The sequence below is a fragment of the Lathyrus oleraceus genome, chromosome 4 (assembly GCF_024323335.1).
Source record: "Lathyrus oleraceus cultivar Zhongwan6 chromosome 4, CAAS_Psat_ZW6_1.0, whole genome shotgun sequence".
Lineage (NCBI taxonomy): Eukaryota > Viridiplantae > Streptophyta > Magnoliopsida > Fabales > Fabaceae > Lathyrus > Lathyrus oleraceus.
In genome coordinates this window covers 362444145-362467864 of record NC_066582.1, presented here as the reverse complement: position 1 = coordinate 362467864, position 23720 = coordinate 362444145, and the positions used below count along the sequence as shown (strand labels likewise).

At 37.0% G+C, this 23720-nt stretch overlaps 2 protein-coding genes across 2 annotated transcripts; both read left to right on the top strand.

The window, feature by feature from the left end:
• Window positions 1–10506: 10506 nt before the first annotated feature.
• Window positions 10507–20972, top strand: LOC127075469 (peptidyl-prolyl cis-trans isomerase CYP59). The gene is made up of 14 exons (XM_051016937.1): window positions 10507–10949; window positions 11039–11143; window positions 11229–11346; window positions 11460–11510; window positions 11829–11920; window positions 12029–12128; window positions 17775–17897; window positions 17989–18066; window positions 18171–18217; window positions 18302–18357; window positions 19192–19232; window positions 19598–19694; window positions 19823–19952; window positions 20042–20972. Exons 1-14 carry the CDS (start codon window positions 10852–10854, stop codon window positions 20748–20750), a joined length of 1845 nt encoding a protein of 614 aa, XP_050872894.1. The 5' UTR covers window positions 10507–10851; the 3' UTR covers window positions 20751–20972.
• Window positions 20973–22236: 1264 nt separating this feature from the next.
• On the top strand, window positions 22237–23236 carry LOC127075468 (phytohormone-binding protein). Its single transcript, XM_051016936.1, has 2 exons — window positions 22237–22576; window positions 22837–23236. Exons 1-2 carry the CDS (start codon window positions 22396–22398, stop codon window positions 23121–23123), a joined length of 468 nt encoding a protein of 155 aa, XP_050872893.1. The 5' UTR covers window positions 22237–22395; the 3' UTR covers window positions 23124–23236.
• Window positions 23237–23720: the final 484 nt, after the last annotated feature.

Genomic DNA, 23720 nt, shown 5'->3' with positions numbered 1-23720 from the left:
CTTGAAGATCAATCACTGAATGAAAATAACCATCACATAACAAAATGCACAATAAGTGCCATAGTCATACATCAAGCTAATACAAATCCAATACAATTCTCCAGAATCAGGAAGGAAATACAAGCAAATGAATTCTGTCAACAAGCCTGACGGTAATCCACACAAATGATAAAGCTAGCCTGATGAAGGTCCCACAAATGGCCTTATCTCATCAACCATCTTTGCGAACTCTGCGGCGAACCTGAGCTCGGTATTCTCCTGCTGTAATCTCCCCACCTCCTTCTGGTGAATCTTCATCTGCCTGAAGTAATGATCTCTCTCAGCCATGTAATGATCTCTCTCGGCGATGATCTTCATGTTCTCTGATTCTTTGGTCTTCAACTTCGCCTCCCACTCAGCAATGAGAACCCTGACTCTGTCATCCCTCTGATCTCTCACGAGGATTTGCCTCCTCTTCTGATCCTCAATGACCTTTGAAGCCCTAGCCAATCTCTCCTTAGTGATATCATGCTCCTTTGTTGAAGATGCCAAAGCCTGACTGACCTTCCCATAGTAGGCAGTATCCATCTCAAAGCGCTTTGCCTCCAATGCATGTCGCTTATCTTGATCTTCCATCTTTGCTCTGATCTCCTGGTTAGCCATCTGAATCCGAGCGACACTCATCTCCAATTCAGCTTTCTCCGCAAGCAACTGATCTCTGGCCCTCTTCATCTCGAGGAATTCTTCCATACTGACAGAAGAACTCGGACCCTCAATCATAAGACACCAAGGATCACCTCCCGGAAATGGTAGAAGTGTAAGCTCTATCCTCTTCCGCAACCAATCATCAAATAGAGGAAAATACCGACAGTTGACCTTGCCATAAGGAACTTTACCCTTTCTCTGAATATCACGCCACTCATCCAACACGTGCCTCAGCTTGGCCTGATTGCCATCAATCGGGAAGTAAAAGGACTCCTGAATCTCTCGCTCAAGAGGAGGACCCTCCACAGCAAACCCCATCTGTCTCCTGAGAAGCGTCGGGTTGTAATTGACGCAACCCTGAACTCCTACAAGAGGCACATTGGGAAGACTCCCACAACTGTATATAAAATCCCATCCAGCCATACCATTATGAGTCCAAGCAATGTCAGCAGCCCGCAAACCCATCAATCTGAATGACCACTTGACAGTAGGATCAAGAGAAGCAAAAACACCTCGGGAAGGCAAATACCCCATAAACCATCTGAATAGCATCTGAGCACAACACCGGATCAAGCCACCATGCTGCTTCTCGTTCCTGTTATGAACCGAATAATAGACGTCTCCGATCAGAGTAGGAATAGGGTTCCTCTGTATGAACAATCTGATAGCATTATGGTCCACAAAGCTCTTCTGATTAGGAAACAGAATGATCCCATAAATGCTCACAGCAATCAAAGCACAAACCGTCTTCCAATTACCCATAGCAGCATGTTCATTGGCCTTAGCTTCCAAGAAACTCAAATGAAATCCAGGTAATTTGCCCTTTTCCTTCAAACCCTCCTTGACCATCTCCGGACTCAAATAAAGAGCACGGGAAATCCCAAGGATGTCAGGCTCCACCCTAGTAACATGGAAAGGAATCTGATCACGGATCTGCATACCCAAGATGCTGGCATAGTCCTCCATCAGAGGTCCCAACAAATAATTCGGGAAGACAAAACATCTCAGCCCCGGGTCATAGAACTGAAGAAGAGTATGAATGGCGCTTCTGTCACTATCAGTGAGCCTGAAAACCATCTTCAGAATACCCCCATATGCCTCACGGAACATCCCCACATGGTCGGGTGTAATCAAGGCTATCATATCTCTCAGCACACCAATCTCTGGGTCGAAGAAACTATAGGCAACATCATGCTTCAAACCGGTCCTCATGTCGGAGCAGAAAGTCTCTCAACCAGGATCTCAATAGAAATGTCCCTGCATATGGATAAACATGTGTTAGATGCAGGTAAATGCAAGATGTAATGATGCTAATGAATGAATGCAATGCATTGCCATCCTCCAAGTCATCTGATCAACTGTTGCTCTGAGTCACAGCCCTGATCTCTGAACTGATCACAACCATCTGAAGGAACAGGTAACCACAAATCCACCTTAAGGGTTCTGAAATAAACGGAACTGAAAAATACACCATCATCATCACCAGACAATCTCTGAGCAGATAACCACAATCCTCTGAATCGGCCCGGGGAATCCTGAAATAAACGGATCCCCACTGATAAATAACACGGACAGCACTTCGGCGTCTCAGAAAGAAATGGCCATAAATCCGACTTATAAATATGACTCTGATCAACGGAACCAACAGTCACCATCAAAGTCACCATCTGAACATGCATCTGTAAGAATCACCCTCCCCTCACAGGTAAATTCTAATCAGGTCATCCTAAGGCGGATAATAGTCTCGACAATCGGGCAGAGATACTCAATGGGTTTGCCCTTTCGGGTGTGCCATTGTAGCTCTCCTGAGATCGTCTAAACCAAAGATCCGGGAAATGATCGGTCACCAGAGTCAATAGTTCAGATGAAGTGACTCAACCAGAGTGGAGTACCCCACAAAGGAAGAGCACTATCAAATGAACCTCGTCCGGCTTGTGGTACATCACATTGCCAAGCACATGTTAACCTAACATGAAGGAGGCAACATGAGACCACACTAATCCTAGGTGTATACTCGGGCCTGGGTTTTAGCCCCACTCAGAACACCCACCCCGAAACAGAGGAACCACCTGTACAGAGGACAGCAACATGATAGTATGATGCATGCAAGTATTTATGCAAATATATACACAGTCAGAATAATAAATGCAATAAATAAACAACACAAGCAACCTAAACTATCCTAGAACGCTAGGAGAGACTCGCTTAGGGAAGATGGACCAGCACAAGTCAACATCTCTGAAAGTCCCCAGCAGAGTCGCCAGCTGTCGCATCCGCGAAAAACAACCGGCGGGCTAAAACAAACACAACACAGAGCCGCCACCGTGCGTCATTTATCCCAAAAGAGGGAAAGGAAACGCTCAGAGTAAACCTGGGAAAAGCATGGTCTCGCGACCAAAGAGAATGGGATCGGGAGTCGGTTACGCAAGGGGAAGGTATTAGCAACCCTCACGTCCGTCGTACTCGACGGGATCCACGCTCAAAGATAGAAAAAGGTTGCTAAAACAAACATCACACACACACACTGAAGACAACACAAGTGGAAAAAGGGGAAAGAGGGCTCGCTAGGACATCGCGTCCTATGCCTACGTATCTCGTCTGGAACGAGAATCAGAGCGACCGTAGTTCGACTCACGCACGCCGAAACAAACACACGCACAAAAAGGCAAACATGGAACCCGAACGCCAATAGCTGGACTTACATCAGCTTCCGAACCAAACAAACCCACACTGTAAACCAGATGCCACTTGATGGACTTATACCGGACTCCAAGCACACAACAAGAGGATACGGAATGCCAATGGCTGGGCTTACATCCGTCTCCTACACACACAAGAAGAAACAACCAACAAGTTACTAAGGAGTCGGGAACTCGAGCCTAGCAACTGTCAAGCAAACACACACGAAAAGAAAAAAAGTGCCCGGAGAAACCTCGCACGGTCTCCTGCCTACGTACCTCATCTGGTATGAGGATCAGGGCGACGTAGTTCCCCTGAAAGGGAAAGAAATTCTAGCCAGAAACCAAGGGGAGACACACTACCAGGGAGCTGTACTCGAGCCTAGTGTTATCATGCATCATTGCCCTAGGTTATGGTTTCTATCCTACTTGCACAACAGCAAGCTAATCCTAACCAGGAAGAACAAGCATGCAAGCATCAATCAAAATAAAGCAAACATTCACATAGCACACACTATATCCAGTCAAGTGAGGCTCAAACAAGGGTGGACTGCCGAGGCAAGTCAACTGTACAGGGTAGTGTTTGCTCTTAACCCTGACATTGAGAGTCAGGGTGAAGCAGATGAAAGGTGAGTGAAGATTAAACTTCACAGCTCTTATCCCTGGCCAGGGAGAGCTTCAGACAAAGGAGCGTGGGTCCAGAATGGAGGAACCCTTCTACACTCAAGATTCAGACTCAACTGTGCAACAGCACAAGATCTTGGGTTAATGTCCCAATGCATCAACACAGTGGTGTGAGCAGAGGGACGACTCAACAGAATAGCGGGAGATAGATTGCATATCTCTTTGATCCGCCAATTGCCTCATAGAGGTCTTTACCTGCTTGGGGACAAAAGTAAACAATCACAAACATCGCCTCTTAAGGAGGACTTCAGACAATTGCCTGGCCAAGTAACAGGCCAGGTCTTCCAGACTACATGGAGACAAGAGAGTCTACCTCAATTGGTTTATACAACTAAGCGACAGCAAGCAAGTTCTTAAAGAACTAAAGCGACTATGGTACCTGGAATCAATCAAGCACAGTCAATATTCTAATCACACAGTCAAAACAAACAAGTTAAGAATCAACAGACAATACAATCAGACAATGCAATGTGCAAAGCACAATCAACTCAAGTAAGCCAAGCACACGCTCAAAGCAAGTGAGCCAAGCATCCTACAAAATACACAAGTTAGTCCACAACAATTAACCAAACTCAATTTAATCAACTTGCATTTTTCTCCTTAAAGCATTTGCATCTCAACCTGAAACACAATTCAAAAGTGAGAAACAAGACCACTAGGACAAGCCTAGGGTCCAAAGGAGATGAAAAATCCAAAACAGCAAGTGAAAATTAATCAAAACCACAATCAAAGAAATTAGAAACAAATCACACTTGTCCCATGCTCATATCATTTATCATCATCATTTCATGAAAGAAAAGGCACAAAACATACAATTTGCAACCTCAAAGGACCAAACAGAATGATCACCATCAAATCAATATCAAAACAGCTCAATAAATTCCACAAAAATTCCATCTCAAACAGAACACATTCAATGAGTAGCATATCAATTTTCATGCAATTTGGACAAGTGGAAGTAGGGAAATTAAATTCATAAAGTTCAGACAAGCTCAAGCAAGCCAACACAAGTCATCAAAACAATCATCAACTTCCATCAATCATACAACAGTGACAAAACATGATAAATGAATGGGATCAAAACCACAATGACCTGTAATGTGTCTAGAATGCTCATACCAAATTTCACACTCATACAATCAATAACCAGAATTTCACAAAGCAAATGCCAACATGTGTCACAAAAAATCAACAAAATGACCAAACAGAGGGAAAAATTCCAATCAAATAGGAAATGCCATCAATAAATCCAGAAAAATTCCCATGTGTTTTCAACATACATATGTTCAATCATGCAAAAATTTGGCTCAATCCAATGTCCCTAAGCACACCAAATAAAATCATGAAATTCACAATGCTTGGTGTGACACAAATTGTCACACCCCTAATCAAAAATTCATATCTCATCAACCAGGTATCCAAAAATTACAAACTACACATCAAAATCACCAGCAAAGAGTCCAGAATAAGCACAAAAAATTTCATGAATTTATTTGGAAGCATCATCATTTCATGAGTGATATGGCAAAACATGTACAAATTGCATACATCCAAACAATCCCTAAGCATTTTTAATTTCCACATGTGCACAAAAATATTAAAAATCATCATTAAAATCTACACATTATAAGGAGCATGGTGAAAAAAACCTCACAAATTTTGGACAAAGGATGAATTATTTATGAATTTTCTAAGTCATGTGATCAAATTGAAATAAAAATGGAAAAAGAAATGAGAAATAATGAAAATAATTGGAATAATGGCAAAAGCGTAATATTGAGCAACACGACCAAAACGACGTCGTTCCATTTTAATGTGCTGGCGCGTTTTCATTGGAAGCTGGTGGCGGTAAACACAATTTTGAAAAGGAAATGGACACAAACGGATCAAACGCGTCTGGCCTTCGTTCTTGAGCAAGAACATTTCCAGAAAATCCAGAAAATGATGAACAACAAATCTTAACCAAAATCAGCAAACTATACATCATTAGAACCGTCCAAGCATGCACATCACGAATATGTAATTATTTTAACCTAATTCTAAACATGTTAACAGGATCGATCAAAAAAAGAATCGAGCATCAAACTTCAACTCACGATTTCTCTCTCTACACTTAACCAAATTCAAAACCACAAATATCATGATGATCTATGTTGAAAGTTCTACAAAAGCCATGTTTCAATTCAAGCAATGGAGAGTTTTGAAGAATTACCTCTTGGAGATTGCAGATCGTGATTTGGATGTTTCTGGCTCCAATTATGCAAAACAGATGTAGTTTATTGATGAGGAAGATGATTGGAAAAGATTCCTCAGCTCAAGGATGCTCCAGCTGTGAGAATTATCAAAACTCCATTGATGACCTTGCTTCCAACAGTCACGATTCTTGCTAGTTTTGGCCTTGGATGTATGAAACAGTTCCTCTATGATGATGATAGAAGATGAATCCAAGAAGAATGAACAAGATTGATGAAGAATTGTGATGAAAATTGTGAAAAAAAGTTGAAGGAGCTTTGAAGAATTTGAGAGGTTTTTGATGAAAAAGTTTGTTAGATCTTGGAGAATGAAATGTAAATTAGCATTTTCTGTTACAGTTAAGGCTTTATACCACTGCTTAATCCATTCCTTAATCCAAATTAGCAAAATGAGAGTGATTAGTATAATTGCATTTTTAAGTGAAATGGCAAAATGGTCCTTTCCAAATTGGGCAATGTGACAGCAAATGACAGTTCACACAACTTCTATTTGGCATTTGGAGTGTGTTAGAATTGGTTCCATGTGCATAGGCCTTGTATTTCTCAATTTCACCATTCCACACCAAAAATACAAATGAATTCACTTGAAAAATGACTTTTTGCCATGCTTATTTTTGATGAATTTTGACCATGCATCATGAAAGTACATGTGAAATGGGGTTTGCTCAAAGAAAGATCACCCAAATTGGCCATTCCATATGAAAGTTATGCCACTTTGAATTTAGGTATTTTTGGAAAATGATTGGACCATAACTTGTCAACCATATATGAGAATTCCAAGTTCTCGGACTTTTTGGAAAGGTGAGAGCAAGATCTACAACTTTCATGTTGAACAAAATTTCATTTGAAGCATTTTTGGACATGTAATTTTGAGGTGAAAAACTTTCCATTCTTGGAAACTTTCAATTACAAGTCACTTTCTATTTTTGGAAAGTTTTCATCTGACTTTATTTTCTTCATTCTTGATGTTTGCAATGTCAAATGAAACTTGTTTAGACATGAATGAAATGTCTCTTGCCCTCTCCCACCTCCAAATCCATCAATTCAGGCACAGTTGACCACAGTTGACTTTTCTAACTGATAGATGAATTTGGCTGTGCACTGATCAAGTTGAGCCTCAAACTTCTGATGAAATGGCTCAAGGATGAAACCCTAGCTTCCATAATCTCAATATAATCACATGATGATCCCCATATCCATTGTAGACCCCATCTCCTTGCCATGCCCTGATTGGCCCAATGCAACTGATTAGGGTTGACCAGTGGTCAAAACCCTAATCCCAAGGTATCTGATCAATCTCTTGAATCTCTGGATGATAACAAGACCATGATGATGATGATGTATCATTTCAACCAAGATATAGATCAATCTCCTTGAGAACCATGAAACCCTAATTTGACATACCCACCTTCAGATAGTTAATGATTAGTCCAATGAAACCCTGGCTTGCATCCTAACCTCTTATCTTCTGACCAAGACCTAGGAGGATGATTTGCACAATGTAACCACATGATATGCAATTATGCAATACCTAATGACCTGAAATGCAATGCAATATGTTAAGCTAGTCCCAAGAGAGGAGGGCAAATTTTGAGGTGTTACAGCCATGAGTGCAAAATATACAGAACATAGAGTTTAAGGTCCATGGCAAACGCCATGGCCTCATGGAGAATGCCATAAGTTCAGAAACCTGGCTCTTTGACTTTTCTTGCTTGCTAGGTGGCGCCCATGGTTGCCATGTCATGGCAAGCCCCGTGAGTACAAATCTTGGCCTTTTCTCCGTTTTTTGCCATTTTCGTCCCGATTTTTCGCACAGGTGCTCCTATATGAAAAATACCTAAAACAAACATAATATACCAGCATAACACCATAAAAAGCAGAGAAAATAAACTAAAATATCGTGTGCATCGAGTCAGAAACGTGATGTGTTTCGTGGTTATCGCATCTCGCTTAGGAGAAAAAGGTTAGGAAATATTGTATCTACTTTGAATATTGTCTCTTTGTTTTTTATTTTAAGATCGTTTTCATTATAATTAAAGGAAAGTTTTCTTCATATCAGAATTGATCTCAACCAACAAAAAGATTTCAAAGGATTCCAATGTCGTTAATAGAGTTGTTAATCCTTAATAAAGTTCAGTGATGCTTTTCAATGCCTTGCACTTTTTGGGAAACTTCTTTTATGGATGAACACAACAAACCTACGCTACGTGCAAATTGCTAATGCCTTTGACACAAGAAGCAAAAGAGTCTGCACCACCAAATTAGACAACACTATCTTAGTATGCACCACCACTCTTAAACCCAACCAATTTCAAAGAAGGGTCAAACCTGTTTTGAGTCAACCATAATTATGTTTATCTTTTGTATACACCTTTATAGTAGTGTCTGTGCACACCTTTTGTAGTAGCTGTGTCTATGTCCATATTATGTCATTTTGGAACATGTTTAATGTTATCTTAGTTTAATGCATTTGTTTTGAATCAAGGAAGTAGCAAAATTTTAGTTTAAAGCCATTAAATTCAAGATTATGTTGATATAACAAGTCTCTTTCTATTAATCCAAAATGTTATGAATTCTGGTTTGATAAATAAAAGGTTACAAATTATAAGTCAATTTACAATTCCAATGCAACATTAATGACTTTTTCTCAACATACCCTTTATTATTTATTACTATTTATTCTTCCAATTATGTAAATTTCTCTTTCATCCAATATTTTAAAAACCGGACTGGAGATCGAACCAGTGAAACTTGTGGTTTAAGATTTAATTGGTTAAACCTACGACCGAACTGTTTATTAAATAAACTAATAATATGGAACTAAATTTCATAGATATGTCACACATAATTATACATTCACAACTTAATAAAATAAATATTTTAAAAATCTATTACAAAGTTAATACAACAATATCGATAACACATATAATAACATAACATATTCTACACTTCATTTCAATATTCATTTAAGAATAATTTGGCAAAATTAAAGAATTATAATAAAATAAGTTAAACTAATTCAAACAAAATTAAAATAATACAATATAATAACTAAAATAAAGTTCAAATAATTAAGAATATATAAATTAAATAAGATAGAAACCAAAAATAAATAATACAATATACTTCATTAAACAAAAAAAAGAATTTGAGTTGAACTATGACAAACATGTCTTAATTGACAACAACAAACAATATTGACTTAAACGACAATCAATATTGAGTTGGATATCGTGACTATGTTTAAAAGAGACGGGTTGATGATGACGAAGTATGGTTGAAAGAAAAACTATAATGGAGTGACACAATTTAGAAGTTTGTATGGTTCTAAAAAAATATGGAATTCTTTTTTGCGTTTGAGGAATGTATGTTAAATTTTGATATTGACATATTAAATTTTTTATTTTTTTAAAAAAAATGGTTAATTTGATGCATTTTTTTTAACCGGACGATTTTACAAAATCGACTCCGGTTATTTGATTCGAATGATTTTGGACGGTTCAATCCATTTTTTTCGGTTCTACTCCGGTTTTGAAAGATTGATCCAACCGGATTCATCTCCGATTCCCGATCCAACCAATTGAACCGATCGGTTCGGTCCAGTTTTTAAAACATTACTTTCATCTATAATAAATAAAGGACAATATTATAAAGTCATAGATGATTTATTTTTTTACCATATAATAATAATTATGTTCTATAATTTATATTAAAGGTACAAAATATCTTATGATTTGGTGCGAAAAAAATATAAATTCTAATTTAATATCTTATTTAAATTATTGGCTCATTATTTTAATATTTTATTACTATCATGTCACATCATAAAATAATCGTTTGTTGTTTAACCGAAATCATTAAATTGACTAATAGAAGTAGTTTTAAAGAATTAAACTCTAACATTTTATTAAATAAACAAAATCAAAATCAAAATAAAATTAAAGCACTTTGTCACTTATTTATTTATGTTAGGTCTTTCTTAACTAAAAAATAGATCTTCTTCTAACTCGTTAGACTTTCCATCACATAATTTGAAGCATCCAGCCATACGATCATTTTGGTGGCCGTCAAAAGCAAATATAAAAAATATGGACCGGGTTTCCTTGCGGTCGCTAATGACGTATTCACATATTAAAAACATATTAAAAAAATAATAGTCGTTTGATGAAGATCGGAGATATAAATTTCAATTTGATATTAAAAAAAATAATTATGTGCATGCCCTGTTCTTTAGGTTATGATTGGAGGGGAAGAAATAGAATTTTAAATAATCCAAACAATATAATAACATTCCATATCAATCTTATTCATCAATCTTATTCGACTCTATCTGATTCCATTAATCGTCCTAGTATTTTTTGAAATTGAATCTAAGTAACATAAACCTGAAACGCCAGCTTTCCTGCTGCCTTGCCGCCGTTACTATTCATCGTCATCGTGACACACCCACCTTTACAGCTGTCGTCATCGCCTTGTCTCAGATCTGTTTCTCGGTGGCGTACGACCTTCTCTGGCGAACCCGGTGATAGTGTGACCTTGACGAAGCAGAGAAGATGTCAGTGCTTATGGTGACGAGTTTAGGGGACCTGGTTATCGATTTGTACACCCAAAAGTGTCCCTTAACCTGCAAGAACTTCTTGAAGCTTTGCAAGTTCGTCTCAAAATTCCTCTTTCTAACTATTTCTTGTTCAAATCATAATCTTATCATTCTTCTTGTTGCTTTGAACAACTTGTTATTAGGATTAAGTACTACAATGGCTGTCTATTTCACACCGTTCAGAAGGATTTCACTGCACAGACTGGCGATCCAACTGGAACTGGCACTGCTGGCGATTCTATCTACAAGTAACAAACCCTAATTCATTCCCTTTACTCTAGACTTTTTCACTCGGTCTTCTCATTTTTCTGCAACGGCCTTTTGTTTTTTCAGGTTCCTTTATGGTGATCAAGCTCGCTTTTTCAATGACGAGCTTCATATTGATCTAAAGCATTCCAAGACTGGAACTGTTGCCATGGCAAGTGCTGGAGACAATATGAATGCTTCACAGGTATCACATGATTTCTTTCCTATGTTCTTCCCTCACAACCTTGTATAAAGCACCAGCAATTATCAAATCAATTTTCACTTACTATTGTTTTTCTTTTTTCTTTACTTTTCCAGTTCTATATAACTCTGCGTGATGACCTTGATTACCTTGATGGAAAGCACACTGTAAGCATCCTTCCCTTGCTTTCATTCTTTCACAGGATACATCACCATCCTTCCCTTGCTTTCATTCTTTCACAGGATACATCACCACCATCACATTCAACACATTGATGTAAAGAGATTAGAATAGTCTATATAAAGAGATGAATGCTTGTACATTTTTCATATTCAAAATATATTATTTTGTTTTCACAATAGTCTATAAAGAGATTATTGCTTGTACATTTTTCATACTCAATATATATTTTTCAGCTATAACCCTATCAACTTTAATAATGTCCACGTTATTTATTTGGTTTCTGTGCTATGCCATATTTGTAGGTTTTTGGCGAGGTAGCTGAAGGATTTGAGACTTTGACTAGAATAAATGAGGCTTATGCAGATGGAAAGGGCAGACCATTTAAAAATATCAGGTCTATACTCTTTTTTTCACTACTAAGAAATGTGGATTCAAAGTGGCATTTTAGTTTCTCTTTTTGAAATAAATGCAATGTATTCATCTTCTTGAATTACTTGAACAGGATCAAGCATACTTACATCCTTGAGGATCCTTATGATGATCCTCCTCAGCTACCTGAGTTTATTCCTGAAGCTTCACCTGACGGAAAACCTAAGGACGAGGTATGGCTTGATTGCAGAACTGTATTTAACAGCTTGAGAGCAAGCTAGATTTTAGCTTATATTATTTGTTAGTGGTGGTTCTTTTTGTTATGATAGCATTAATTGTAAGAATTTGGAATGACTCCAACTGAAAAAAATCATTGGCCTCATTTTTCTTAACTTGATAACACTGTTGGAAATCAGAATTAAACAAAGCTTCAAAAGTGAGTGGAGGAATGTATATTATTCGATTAATCAGTAGCTAATATATAGCCATCTTACAAGTAAAAGGAAATAACCAACTCTACTCTTTACATGCCTATAGAGTAGGAACACAAATAACAAACCCTATTTCTCCTAAAGAATAGGTCTTATTCAAACAGACTAAGACTAATAAAACAGTAGATTAAGACAATAATAATGTCCACCTAACATTCCCTCCCTTAAACTAAAACACATGTATTTTAGTTTAACTCTGACGCACTAAACATTCCAAGCATACCACCGAGTTTTTCAAACTGCTCAAGTTTGAGTGGTTTTGTCATCAAGTCTGCTACTTGCTCCTGAGAGTTGCAGTACTTTAATTCTACAACACCTTCATTTACTAAATCTCTTAAAAAATGAAATCGCACATGAATATGCTTACTTTTTCCGTGAAAAACTGGATTCTTAGCCAACTGAATGGCAGAGCTGCTGTCACATTGAATTATAGTTCCTTCAACCTGCTCCACTCCAATCTTTCTCAAGATTCACTTTAGCCATATACACTGACAAGCACATAGAGCTGCTGCGATATATTCGGCCTCGGTAGTTGATAAAGTCACCACAGGCTGTTTTTTAGATGACCAGGATACAACTCCAGATCCTATCATGAACACATATCCAGATGTACTTCTTCTATCATCAAGATCACCCGCATAGCCACTATCTGTGAATGCCAAGAGTTTTGAAAAACCTTCATTCTTTGTGTAGAGAATGCCTAGCTCAGTTGTCCCTTTTAAATACCTCAAAATTCTTTTGGCTGCCAGCCAATGTGACATGGTTGGTCTAGACATATACCTGCTTATGAGACTTACACCATACATTAAGTCAGGACGAGTTATAGTTAAATACATGAGACTCCCAATCATTTGTTTGAACAATGTTGCATCAACTTTAGTTCCTCCTTCATCTTTTGACAACTTTGTTCCGGGTACAATTGGATTTTTCACACTATTGCTGTTTTCCATCTCAAATCTTGCTAACACTTCTCGTGCATATCTTTGACAAATAAAAATACCATCAGAATTTTGCAGCACTTCCATTCCAAGAAAGTGCCTCATTCTTCCTAAATCGGACATATCAAACTCTATCATCATTGACCTTTTAAATTCCATACACATGCTCACATCACTTCCAGTAAAAATTAAATCATCTACATAAAGGCTAATTATTAAAATTTTACCTCCTTTTGACTTGGTGAACAAAGTATGCTCACTGGAACATTTCTCGAAGCCTTCACGCAGAAAGTAAGACTCAATTTTGTTGTACCACGCCCTTGGCGCTTGCTTAAGGCCATATAGAGCCTTTTTTAGCTTGTAAAACTTCCTTTCTTCTCCTTTCTTAACAAACCCTTCAGGTTGTTGAACAAATACTTCCTCCTTGAGTTCACCGTGAAGGAAAGCACTTTTTACGTCAAGCTGAAAAACCTCCCAGCCAGACTGTGCTGCTACTGCAAGTATTGTTCGAATGGTATCGAGCCTTGCTACTGGTGCAAATACTTCGGTGTAATCAACTCCATACCGTTGTGCATAACCCTTAGCTACCAATCTCGCTTTATGTAAATGAAAATGAAAATGGATCATTCTCTGTTACCATCATCATTGCATGCATATCTTCTTCTTCTGAGAGACCTTCTCCTGTTTCATAGTCCGCCATCCATACTGGTTTTGTTTTGACTCTTTCAACCCTCCCTTCAGCTGCAACTTCTTGAATGTTTACTTCATTTTGTGGTGAATAATCGGAAGGAGTATTTCTGACCTCCTCAATATTATCCTCGCCGACATGCTCTTTTTCACTTTCATTATCATCTTCTAGCACATCCAAAATCAGTTCTTCTTCAGTTCTTCCCCAATCCCAGCTCTCTTCTTCTTCAAATTGAACATCGTTGCTGATGATGATCTTCTTAGTGGTTGGATCATATAATCTATAGGCCTTGGATTCATTGCTAACCCCAGGAACACACACTTCTTGCTTTTGGCATCTAACTTGCTCCTCTTTTGGTCTGGAATATGAGCATGTGCTATGCAACCGAAAACCCGGAAATAAGTTGCTGTTGGCTTCACTCCACTCCATGCTTCCTCTGGAGTTTCCTCTTTTACCGATACGGTCAGGCTCCTATTTTGAACATGAACACACCAATTTACAGCTTCTGGCCAAAACACTTTTGGAACTTTCTTATCAGCTAATATTGAGCGTACTGCATTCATGATTGTTCTGTTCTTTCGTTCGGCAACTCCGTTCTGTTGTGGAGTGTATGCTGCTGTCAACTGCCTGCTTATACCATGAGCTTTACAAAATTCTCCAAATTCATTTGAGTTAAACTCACCTCCTCTATCTGTTCTCAAACAAGTTATATATGCACCAGCCTCTTTTTCGATAAATGCTTTGAAATTCTTGAATGCACTAAAGGCTTCTGATTTTTCATGTAAAAGATAAACCCAAGTTTTACGTGAAAAATCATCAATAAAACTTATGATATACCTTTTGTCACTGTTGGAAGCAGGTTTGATAGGCCCACACAAATCAGAATGCACAAGTTGAAGTTGCTTTGATGCTCTCCAAGAACTTTGTTTCGGAAAGGATCCTCTATGCTGTTTGCCAACCAAACAAGTTTCACATAACTTTTCTGGAACTTTGAGCAGAGGCACACCGTCTATCATTTTCTTGTATGCAAGTGTTCTTAATCCTGAGTAATTCAGATGGCCAAATCGACGATGCCACAAGTGTGACTCTTTCTCGGAGGAAAGTTCATCCTGAAGACACATCGAATTTCCTTTTGCTGCCATAGATGCTAACATATAAAACATTTTATTTCCACTCATGTTAGTTTGCATAATTAACCCTCTTTTAGGATGATAAACTTTACAAGTCCCTTGCTGAATTAAAATAGCTAAACCCTTCTCCTGAAGTTGCCCTATGCTCAACAAGTTACTTTTCAACTCAGGTATGTAAAAAAACATTTGAGATTACCTGAATAATACCATTTACTTGAAGCCGTACACTCCCTTTAGCTACCACTGCCATTCTAGTGTCATTCCCAAGCTTCACTGTTTGTTTAAATCCTTCCTCTAGCTCCGAGAACCATTCTTTGTTTCCGGTCATGTGATTTGAACACCCCGAGTCAAGAAACCAAGCTTCTTCTATTTTGGTTTGACCAGCATCAACATAAGACATTAGCAAAACCTCTTCTCCTTCTTCTACATGTTCAGCGTAGTTAGCCCGTTTCTCCCAATCAGGACACTCATATTGAAAGTGTCCGAACTGATGACATTTGAAACATTCTACAGTGGCTCTATTCATAGATGACCTCCCTCTTCCTCTACCTCGACCCACTCGGAATGAGCCTCTGCCCCGTCATGGTTTGTCGTCATAAGAAATTCTTAATGCTTGTTCTTCCTCCTGATTCCCATGCATTCTTTGCTCTTGAACAAGTAAACTTCCATGGAGCTCATCAACAGTCATAGTATATATGTCATTTGACTCCTCAATTGAACATACAACATAATTGAATTTGGGAGTCAAAGATCTCAAAATCTTACCCACCACTGTGCTTTGATTCATATCTTCTCCATTCACTTTCATTTTATTTACCACCATGAGCGTTCGTGAAATGAAGCCATCGATCTTTTCTCCTTCTTTCATAACCAGCATTTCAAACTCCTTCCTCAATGCCTGCAGCTGCGCTCTCTTTACTTTGGTTGATCCCTGGTACTTCTGTTTCATTGAATTCCATATCGCCTTTGATGTTCTTTTGTCAAGAATGGTTTCCATGATCTCTCTGTCAATCGCTTGAAAGAGATAGTTCTTAACTTTCAGATCTTTGAGTTTTGTTTCTTCGACACTTTTCCTCTGGGCCTCACTTGCCGAAGAAGTCCCGATTGCTGGTGCTGGAATACCTTCATCCACCAGGTTCCACATCTCTTTGCTCCTCAAGAAATTCTCCATCAACATCGACCAGTGATCATAATGGCCGTCAAATCTTGGAGTCACAAATTTCTCAGAGTTTGTCATGCTTCACTCACTCTCACACTCCTATTTAGTCAGCCCCCTTTTGAAAGCTCTGATACCAAATGTAGGAATTCAGAATTAAACAAAGCTTCAAAAGTGAGTGGAGGAATGTATATTATTCGATTAATCAGTAGCTAATATATAGCCATCTCAAGTAAAAGGAAATAACCAACTCTACTCTTTACATGCCTATAGAGTAGGAACACAAATAACAAACCCTATTTCTCCTAAAGAATATGTCTTATTCAAACAGACTAAGACTAATAAAACAGTAGATTAAGACAATAATAATGTCCACCTAACAAACACGAGCAAATCCACTTTTTACTTCTTCAGACACTTTTTAAAGCAGTAGGCTTGAAGTTACATTAGTTAAGTTTGAGAATTGTGGGAACAAGTCTTTTTTAAGGGTGCTAATCCTAGGAGCAAATGCACCTGTTACTTAGTGTTTCTTTTATGGTTTCTTAGAAGGTTTTGCTGACAGATGTGCTGAAAGATAAGATCATACGGGATTTTTTTTTTGACCAGGATCATACAAGAGTTATTCAGCTTAATTTGCACTGATCATTTGTTTGGTTTCAGTACTTTATTTATTTCACCCGGGTCAGGAGGGTAACCCACCATCCCCTATTAAATTTTTTTTCTTCCATCTTGAATAAATTTTGTTTCTCTATAAATATGGTTAATGTATTGACCAAGTTTTTCCTGCCATGTTTGTAAATTATAACAGTAAATCCAAAATTGATTTTCGTATGATTGAATTCTTGTGAATTTGTTTTATATTGACTGTCACTGTATGAATAATTTGGAGATGAATGACAGCTTCTGATAGAGACCCGAGTAAAGATATCATAAGTAAAAAAGGGGATTTCATGTAATAGTGTCACAAGAATATATGTTAAATAATGAGTGGGCTAGAATGCTTAGTTGGCATGTTATTATGCCATAATAGTATTAATAGTAAGGTGACTGAGTTGTGTGTGTTATGGAAGATTATTGAGTGAACCAATATGGTTAGGCAGAGAGAGTTTTCTCCATCTCTGAGCTTGGCTCTGGGGTAGATTGAGATTCATTCCCTTCTACATGTTTTCTTTCTTCATCAATAAATCAAATACAGTCTATTTTCCATTGTTGATCTATTTCTCTTTACTAATTTCTATTTTCTGAATTGATTATTAGATGATTAGATTCTTGTGATTTTGATTGATATTGGCTGTCACTGTATGATTAATTTGGAGATTAATGACAGCTTCATTTATATATGGATGAATATTGGGTTTTACATTTTATGCAGTTGTCATCCTATATCAAACATTATACTGAGTAATACAATTTTACGGTCTTCAGTAAGCACACCTGTTAGAACTTCAAAGTCACGACTTCATGCAATTTTTCTAGGTTGATGATGAAGTCAGGCTTGAAGATGATTGGGTGCCTATGGATGAACAATTAAACCCAGGAGAGCTGGAAGAGGTTATTAGATCAAAGGAAGCACATTCTAGGGCAGTTGTGCTTGAGAGTGTAAGTATATGTTACACAAAAATCTTAGAACTTTGTGATTTTGCATGCGACTATGATGGGTTTGTATAACTCCCTTTCTTCCTCATTTTAGATTGGGGATATTCCTGATGCTGAGGTTAAGCCTCCAGATAATGTACTATTTGTGTGTAAATTGAATCCGGTGACCGAGGTGGGTAATCTTTTATGCTCTGTCATGCATCTGTATCATTTCCTTCTACTGAGGTAGCAATCTGCGTTTTCTTAACTATTAATGATTTTCTCTTTAAATTATAGGATGAGGACTTGCATACAATATTTTCACGCTTTGGAACTGTATCATCGTGAGTAATAATGAAGAGTTGACTTGTCAACACATTTACATTTAGCAATATACATACCGTTAACACCTGAAATTTTGATGATAGGGCTGAAATCATCCGTGATCAAAATAGTGGTGACAGTTTATGCTATGCTTTTATAGGTCAGTGTGTATGTCTACAGTCCGTGTTAATTTTATGCAATTTTATATTCATGCAGAAACAATGATTCTCAGTTGTTTAAATGGTTCTTATATTTCTCACTTTAAATTGGCCTTTATCCCTTTGCTAAACTATAATGATCATATATATAGCCCTTAAAAACTTTTCCCTCCAAAATCTAACTCCCAAACAAACCCTTAAAGAAGCCATGATAAGGCACTGAAATAAAGAAATACACCAAAGAACTGTAGAAACGACAAACCACCATAAATTATATCTTCCATAATTCACCTCTTCTAAATCCTCTAAAATAAAGAGCAACATGGTGCTATAAAGTTCTGCCATGAAGGGATCCAAGAAAAGGTGACAGTGAGAGTGAGACCCATTATAAATTTATAAAAATTCTTCCAGATTAAGAGAGGACACATCCAGCATTGATGGAAAAGATCCTAACAATTTATTCCTTACAAAAGTGACAGTAGATTGTAGTACATTTTAAGTATGAACAGAAAGCTCTTTCTGAACATTAACTTTACAAGATCAAATTGTTTTTAGAGCTTTATTTAGTCTATGAGCGTCGGTTCTGCAAGTTAGTGGCTTGACCTTAGGTTAGAAGATACCAATTACTAAATGGAAAATGCTTCAGAGTAACTGAGCAAATGTTGTCAATGTTTCTGATTTCATTGGGTTTCTATCAAATACATAATCAATTTTTTAGAACTTATAGTTGCTAATACTTGACTGTATTTTACAAACTTGCCCTGCAATTGTAAAAATGGTAACTACTCTTGTTGTTAATGCAATCAACGGTATCTAATGTTTATGCATCATGACAGAGTTTGATGACAAACAGGCATGTGAGCAGGCATATTTCAAGGTATGCTGGAGATCTTAAACTGTCGTTTTCCTAAATAGTATTGTCTTTCTTTTCTGGACAGTAAATGACTGTTTTGCTTTATGCACAGACAGGATATTGTTGTAGGTTAGCTTATGTATACCTTTGTTAGCATTATCCATCTTACATAATGTTGCATTTATTTCCCAATGATAATTTAGCTAGTCTTTTAGCTGCTTGCTCACCTGTTTTATGTGCTGAGTTATCCTGTTTCAGTTTTGATTGCAGAGTTTTTCTTTTCTTTTGTATTTCTTAGTATTTTCAATTTCATATGCTTAAAAAATTTCTGAGATGAAAAAAAATCTTATTTCTCTAACTCTTCTCTTTCACGACCTCCTGTTCTGCAGATGGATAATGCTTTGATTGACGATCGAAGAATACATGTAGATTTTAGTCAAAGTGTTGCAAAACTGTGGTCACAATACAACAGGAAAGATAGTAAGGGTAATGATAGCACTTTAAGAATTTGTTTTATACTTTTATTTTATGGCTTTGTACAGTGCCAGCTAATGTTTGGTTGTTAACTATTGAAACTAACCCTTCATGCTAATACCAATAATATATGACTGCAGCTGGTGGTTGCTTCAAATGTGGTTCCACAGATCATATTGCCAAGGATTGCACTGGAGATGCTACAGTGAAACAACCCACAAAATATATCTTGAAGGACAACAATGCCCAACGTGGTGGGCAGAATGCGAGGTCTGTACTTCTGATTGCATGTGTCTGTCTGTCTTTTACTGTATGTGATTATGTCTCAAATAATAAGTGGCTACAATTTCATGGTGTAGATATGAAATGGTTTTTGATGGAGATAACACGAAAAGTCCAAGGAGAGAAATGAAACACCAAAGACATAACAAAGATGACCGAGATGATAGAAGAGACAGGAAAGAAATTTTTAAAGATGATAGTCACAGAGGCCACAGAGATCAGGAGATGGCAGGCTCAAATAACAAAGATAGGTATGGCGATAGAGGCAGAGGGCTTAAAGGAAATGAAGATGATAAAGCACGAAGAGGTGCAAGAGATACAGGTTTGCAGGATGACAAGAAAGACAGAGAAAGGCACGTGGGAAGACAGAGAGATGATGAATATCGACGAAAAGATGAGCTAGACTCGAGAAAAAGAGACTTAGGTTATAGCTTCACAGAAAGACGGGCTAGTCGAGATGAAAGGAGAAAAACTGATGGTAGCCATTTGGTTAGGAAGAATGACAGAGATTATAGGAAGAGAACTGAAGACAGTGGAAGGCCAGATGTGAAGAATGATTCTGGACGAAGAAAACGAAGCCCAGATGATGGGGATTACAAACATAGCAGAAATGATGAGGATTGCAGAGAAAATGTGAAGATTGCTTCAGGACGAAGAAAACGAAGCCCGGATGATGGTGATTACAAACATAGGAGGGAAGATCGGGGACATAGAAGACGTGATACCGAACCTGATGAATATCCTCATCCTCATAGAAGGCATCATGCGACAAAAGATGATTGTTGAGCACAGAACTTTGGCAATGCAAGTTTAAGGTAGAGTTTGATACACAATGAAATGAAACAGCATGTTTTGTTTTTCTTGGTCCCACTAAACTTTTGTTAGTGGAATCAGAAAGTCTTGTTTATTAAGTTTTGTGCCTTATTTAATATGTGGAACAGAGTTTTGAAATCATGATCATATTGTCTTGTTTTTAGTGGTTGCCAAAGAACAAACTTACGTTTTTTAGTGGTTGCCAAAGAACAAACTTACCTATATAGTAGCTTAGGTGTCCACTAAAAAAAACATGGAAATTAAGATTTCAGGAACAGTTACGCAAAGATAATTATAGCTTGTCATCAACATCAACAGTTGTATTTATCAACAGTTATAAAGGAAGTGTGGCATGGTTTCATGAGGGAGTTGAGTTTTCTTTGAATGCCCTTTAGATTCATTTCCTGCTCTTGTGCGGGGGGAGAAGTATATCATACTATGAATGAGGAATAATATGGCTTGCATGGAATTACATCTGCAAATCATTTTGCTTCTCAATTTTAAATTTATCTTCTGTGTGCAAATATTACTATTATTTTTCAAATGTCCAAGTTTTCAATTTGTGATATTGGAAAAAATAACAGAGTTGTTACCAACACCCGCTCGAATTTAGTCTCCCTCTAGTTTTTGAGACAGGAGGGAGAAGTATTATCCAACCCAATCCATGACAACTTGCAGTATTATGGACAATCCAATCCATGACAACTTGCAGTATTATGGACGTGTAAATTCAACTTGTCAGTATTATGGACGTGTAAATTCAACCGGACGCTAGATTCAACCGGATCAATATTTGAACATATGTAATTTTAATATTAAATATGGTTGCTTATTTGTTTTTTATTATATTTTTAAATTTGATCATTTAAAATCTAATAGAATATATATATTAAACCTATGACATTTTAACCGAGTTTCTCATTCAATGTCAGTCGACCATCCAATGATATTTTAACCGAGTTTCCCATTCAATGCCAGTCGACCATCCAATGACACATTTTAACCGAGTTTCCCATTCAATGCCAGTCGACCTTCCAATGACATTTTAACCGAGTTTCCCATTCAATGCCAGTCGACCTTCCAATGACATTTTAACCGAGTTTCCCATTCAATGCCTGTTGACCATCCAATGACATTTTAACTGTGTTAGATGCATGTCAGGTAGACGGAAAGGCTATGTTTGGGGTTTCCAATTAAATATTTGGATGCTACCTCGTCCTGCAATATGCATTTAAAAATCCATGCAAATCTTATCTTTGTATTAGTTTATTAATATGACTTGACCACCGTAATGGTTGGTTGGTCTCTATCAGAAATCAGAATCAACTGTATTATTTTTATTCCACCAGTAATATCTACTTTATGGTATCAAATCCTGACAATATACCTAAATCTATCTTTTATAAAACTATATTCATTATTTTAATAGAATCAATATCCAATGAGCATCTGTCTCTTTTCTTAAAAAAACAAAAAAGCATCTTTCATTCTTGTAAGTCAATGACATTAGTTGAAGATGCTGTTTCCTAATTTTCTCCTTAACTAGTGTTATCAAATTTCATATAGTATATATAAATTAATATATGATGCTACTTTGTTGAAACACATTTGAAGAATCATGATAAAGGAATTCAACACACAAACAACACTCAATGTAGGGTTGGAGACCCTATGGACAGCTCAGTCTAGGGATTTCATTTTCATTGTTCCAAAGGTTCTGCCAAATATTGTGAAAGATGTGCAAGTAGTTCAAGGGGATGGAGGGGTTGGTACCATCCTCATCTTTAACTTTTTGCCTGGTAAATATGCCTTCTCCCATGCATTTTTTTTATAAACAAACTATTTGCCTATTAAATATGCCTTCTCTCACGCATTTTTTTAAAAACAAACTAATTGTATTAAACCTAGCATAAGAGGTACTTAACCTGAATACAAAGGGAATACAAGACAAAACTACTTCAGAACCCCAACTGGATTAGACATATAGATAGCACAAGTTTTTTTATTTGATTTAATATTGTGAATTAATCAAATTCTTGGGGAAGTGAATGAATATCAGGTATATCCCCAGTAAACTATCAGAGGGAAGAGATCACTCAGTTTGATGAGTTATCTCATGAAATTGGGCTGCAAGTGATTGAAGGAGGCTATCTGAATCAAGGTTTGTCATACTACAAGACAACTTTTCAATTCACAGCAATAACAGAAGATAAGACTTTGGTCAACGTGAAAATCTCTTATGATCATGAATCCGACATAGAAGAAAAAGTCAAACCTACCAAGACATCAGAATCCACTTTATTTTATCTTGGGTGCCTTGAAAAGTATCTCTTGAATGGTGCTTGAAGATAATATTTAACATATCTAGTATATGGGCCTCGTTAATTTATTTTTACTACTCTCCATGAAATGCTATTTTTCATTAATGGCATGTTATTAATAAAAATTTACTTTCTCAACTCTTTTTATAAAAGTTTTCATTGTGTTGAAGAATTAATGTTTTACTATTTTAAACATAAAACAATAAAATAAAGAATATTTGTAGCCCATATATAAGACCCGTTGAGTGAGACTGTGAATCCGTTAGCATATTGTAATTACTTCTTAGAAAAAAATTATAAGGGGGAGAAGGGAGTTGTAAGTTTAATCGAGTTATAAAATAATCATTTTTAGAATTTGTTTTGTAAAGTTGTGACATTGTCTCAATAGTCATGTCTCAAATGCTGAGAGCCTTAAGTGAGATAGGGAGTAGTTCTCGTAATATTAGAAGCAAACATTTGATTTCTATTACTTTTAATAATGATAAAATTGAATTAGATCAAGATACGTTTCAAAATTATGAGTTAGAAATCCAAGAATTAGAAAATAGATCAGTTAATTAGTCTACGCCAGAGATTAAGCTAAAGGAAATTTACAAAATTAGCACGTTTGATTACCATAGTA

What these genes read in the sequence shown, in the direction of transcription:
- LOC127075468 (XM_051016936.1), top strand. Translation starts at nt 22,396, where the DNA reads ATGATAAAGGAATTCAACACACAAACAACACTCAATGTAGGGTTGGAG. An exon ending in CATCTTTAACTTTTTGCCTG is followed by an intron (nt 22,577 to 22,836) that starts GTAAATATGCCT and finishes AATGAATATCAG; the next exon opens with GTATATCCCCAGTAAACTAT.
- LOC127075469 (XM_051016937.1), top strand. Translation starts at nt 10,852, where the DNA reads ATGTCAGTGCTTATGGTGACGAGTTTAGGGGACCTGGTTATCGATTTG. An exon ending in ACCTTGATGGAAAGCACACT is followed by an intron (nt 11,511 to 11,828) that starts GTAAGCATCCTT and finishes CCATATTTGTAG; the next exon opens with GTTTTTGGCGAGGTAGCTGA. An exon ending in ACGGAAAACCTAAGGACGAG is followed by an intron (nt 12,129 to 17,774) that starts GTATGGCTTGAT and finishes CAATTTTTCTAG; the next exon opens with GTTGATGATGAAGTCAGGCT.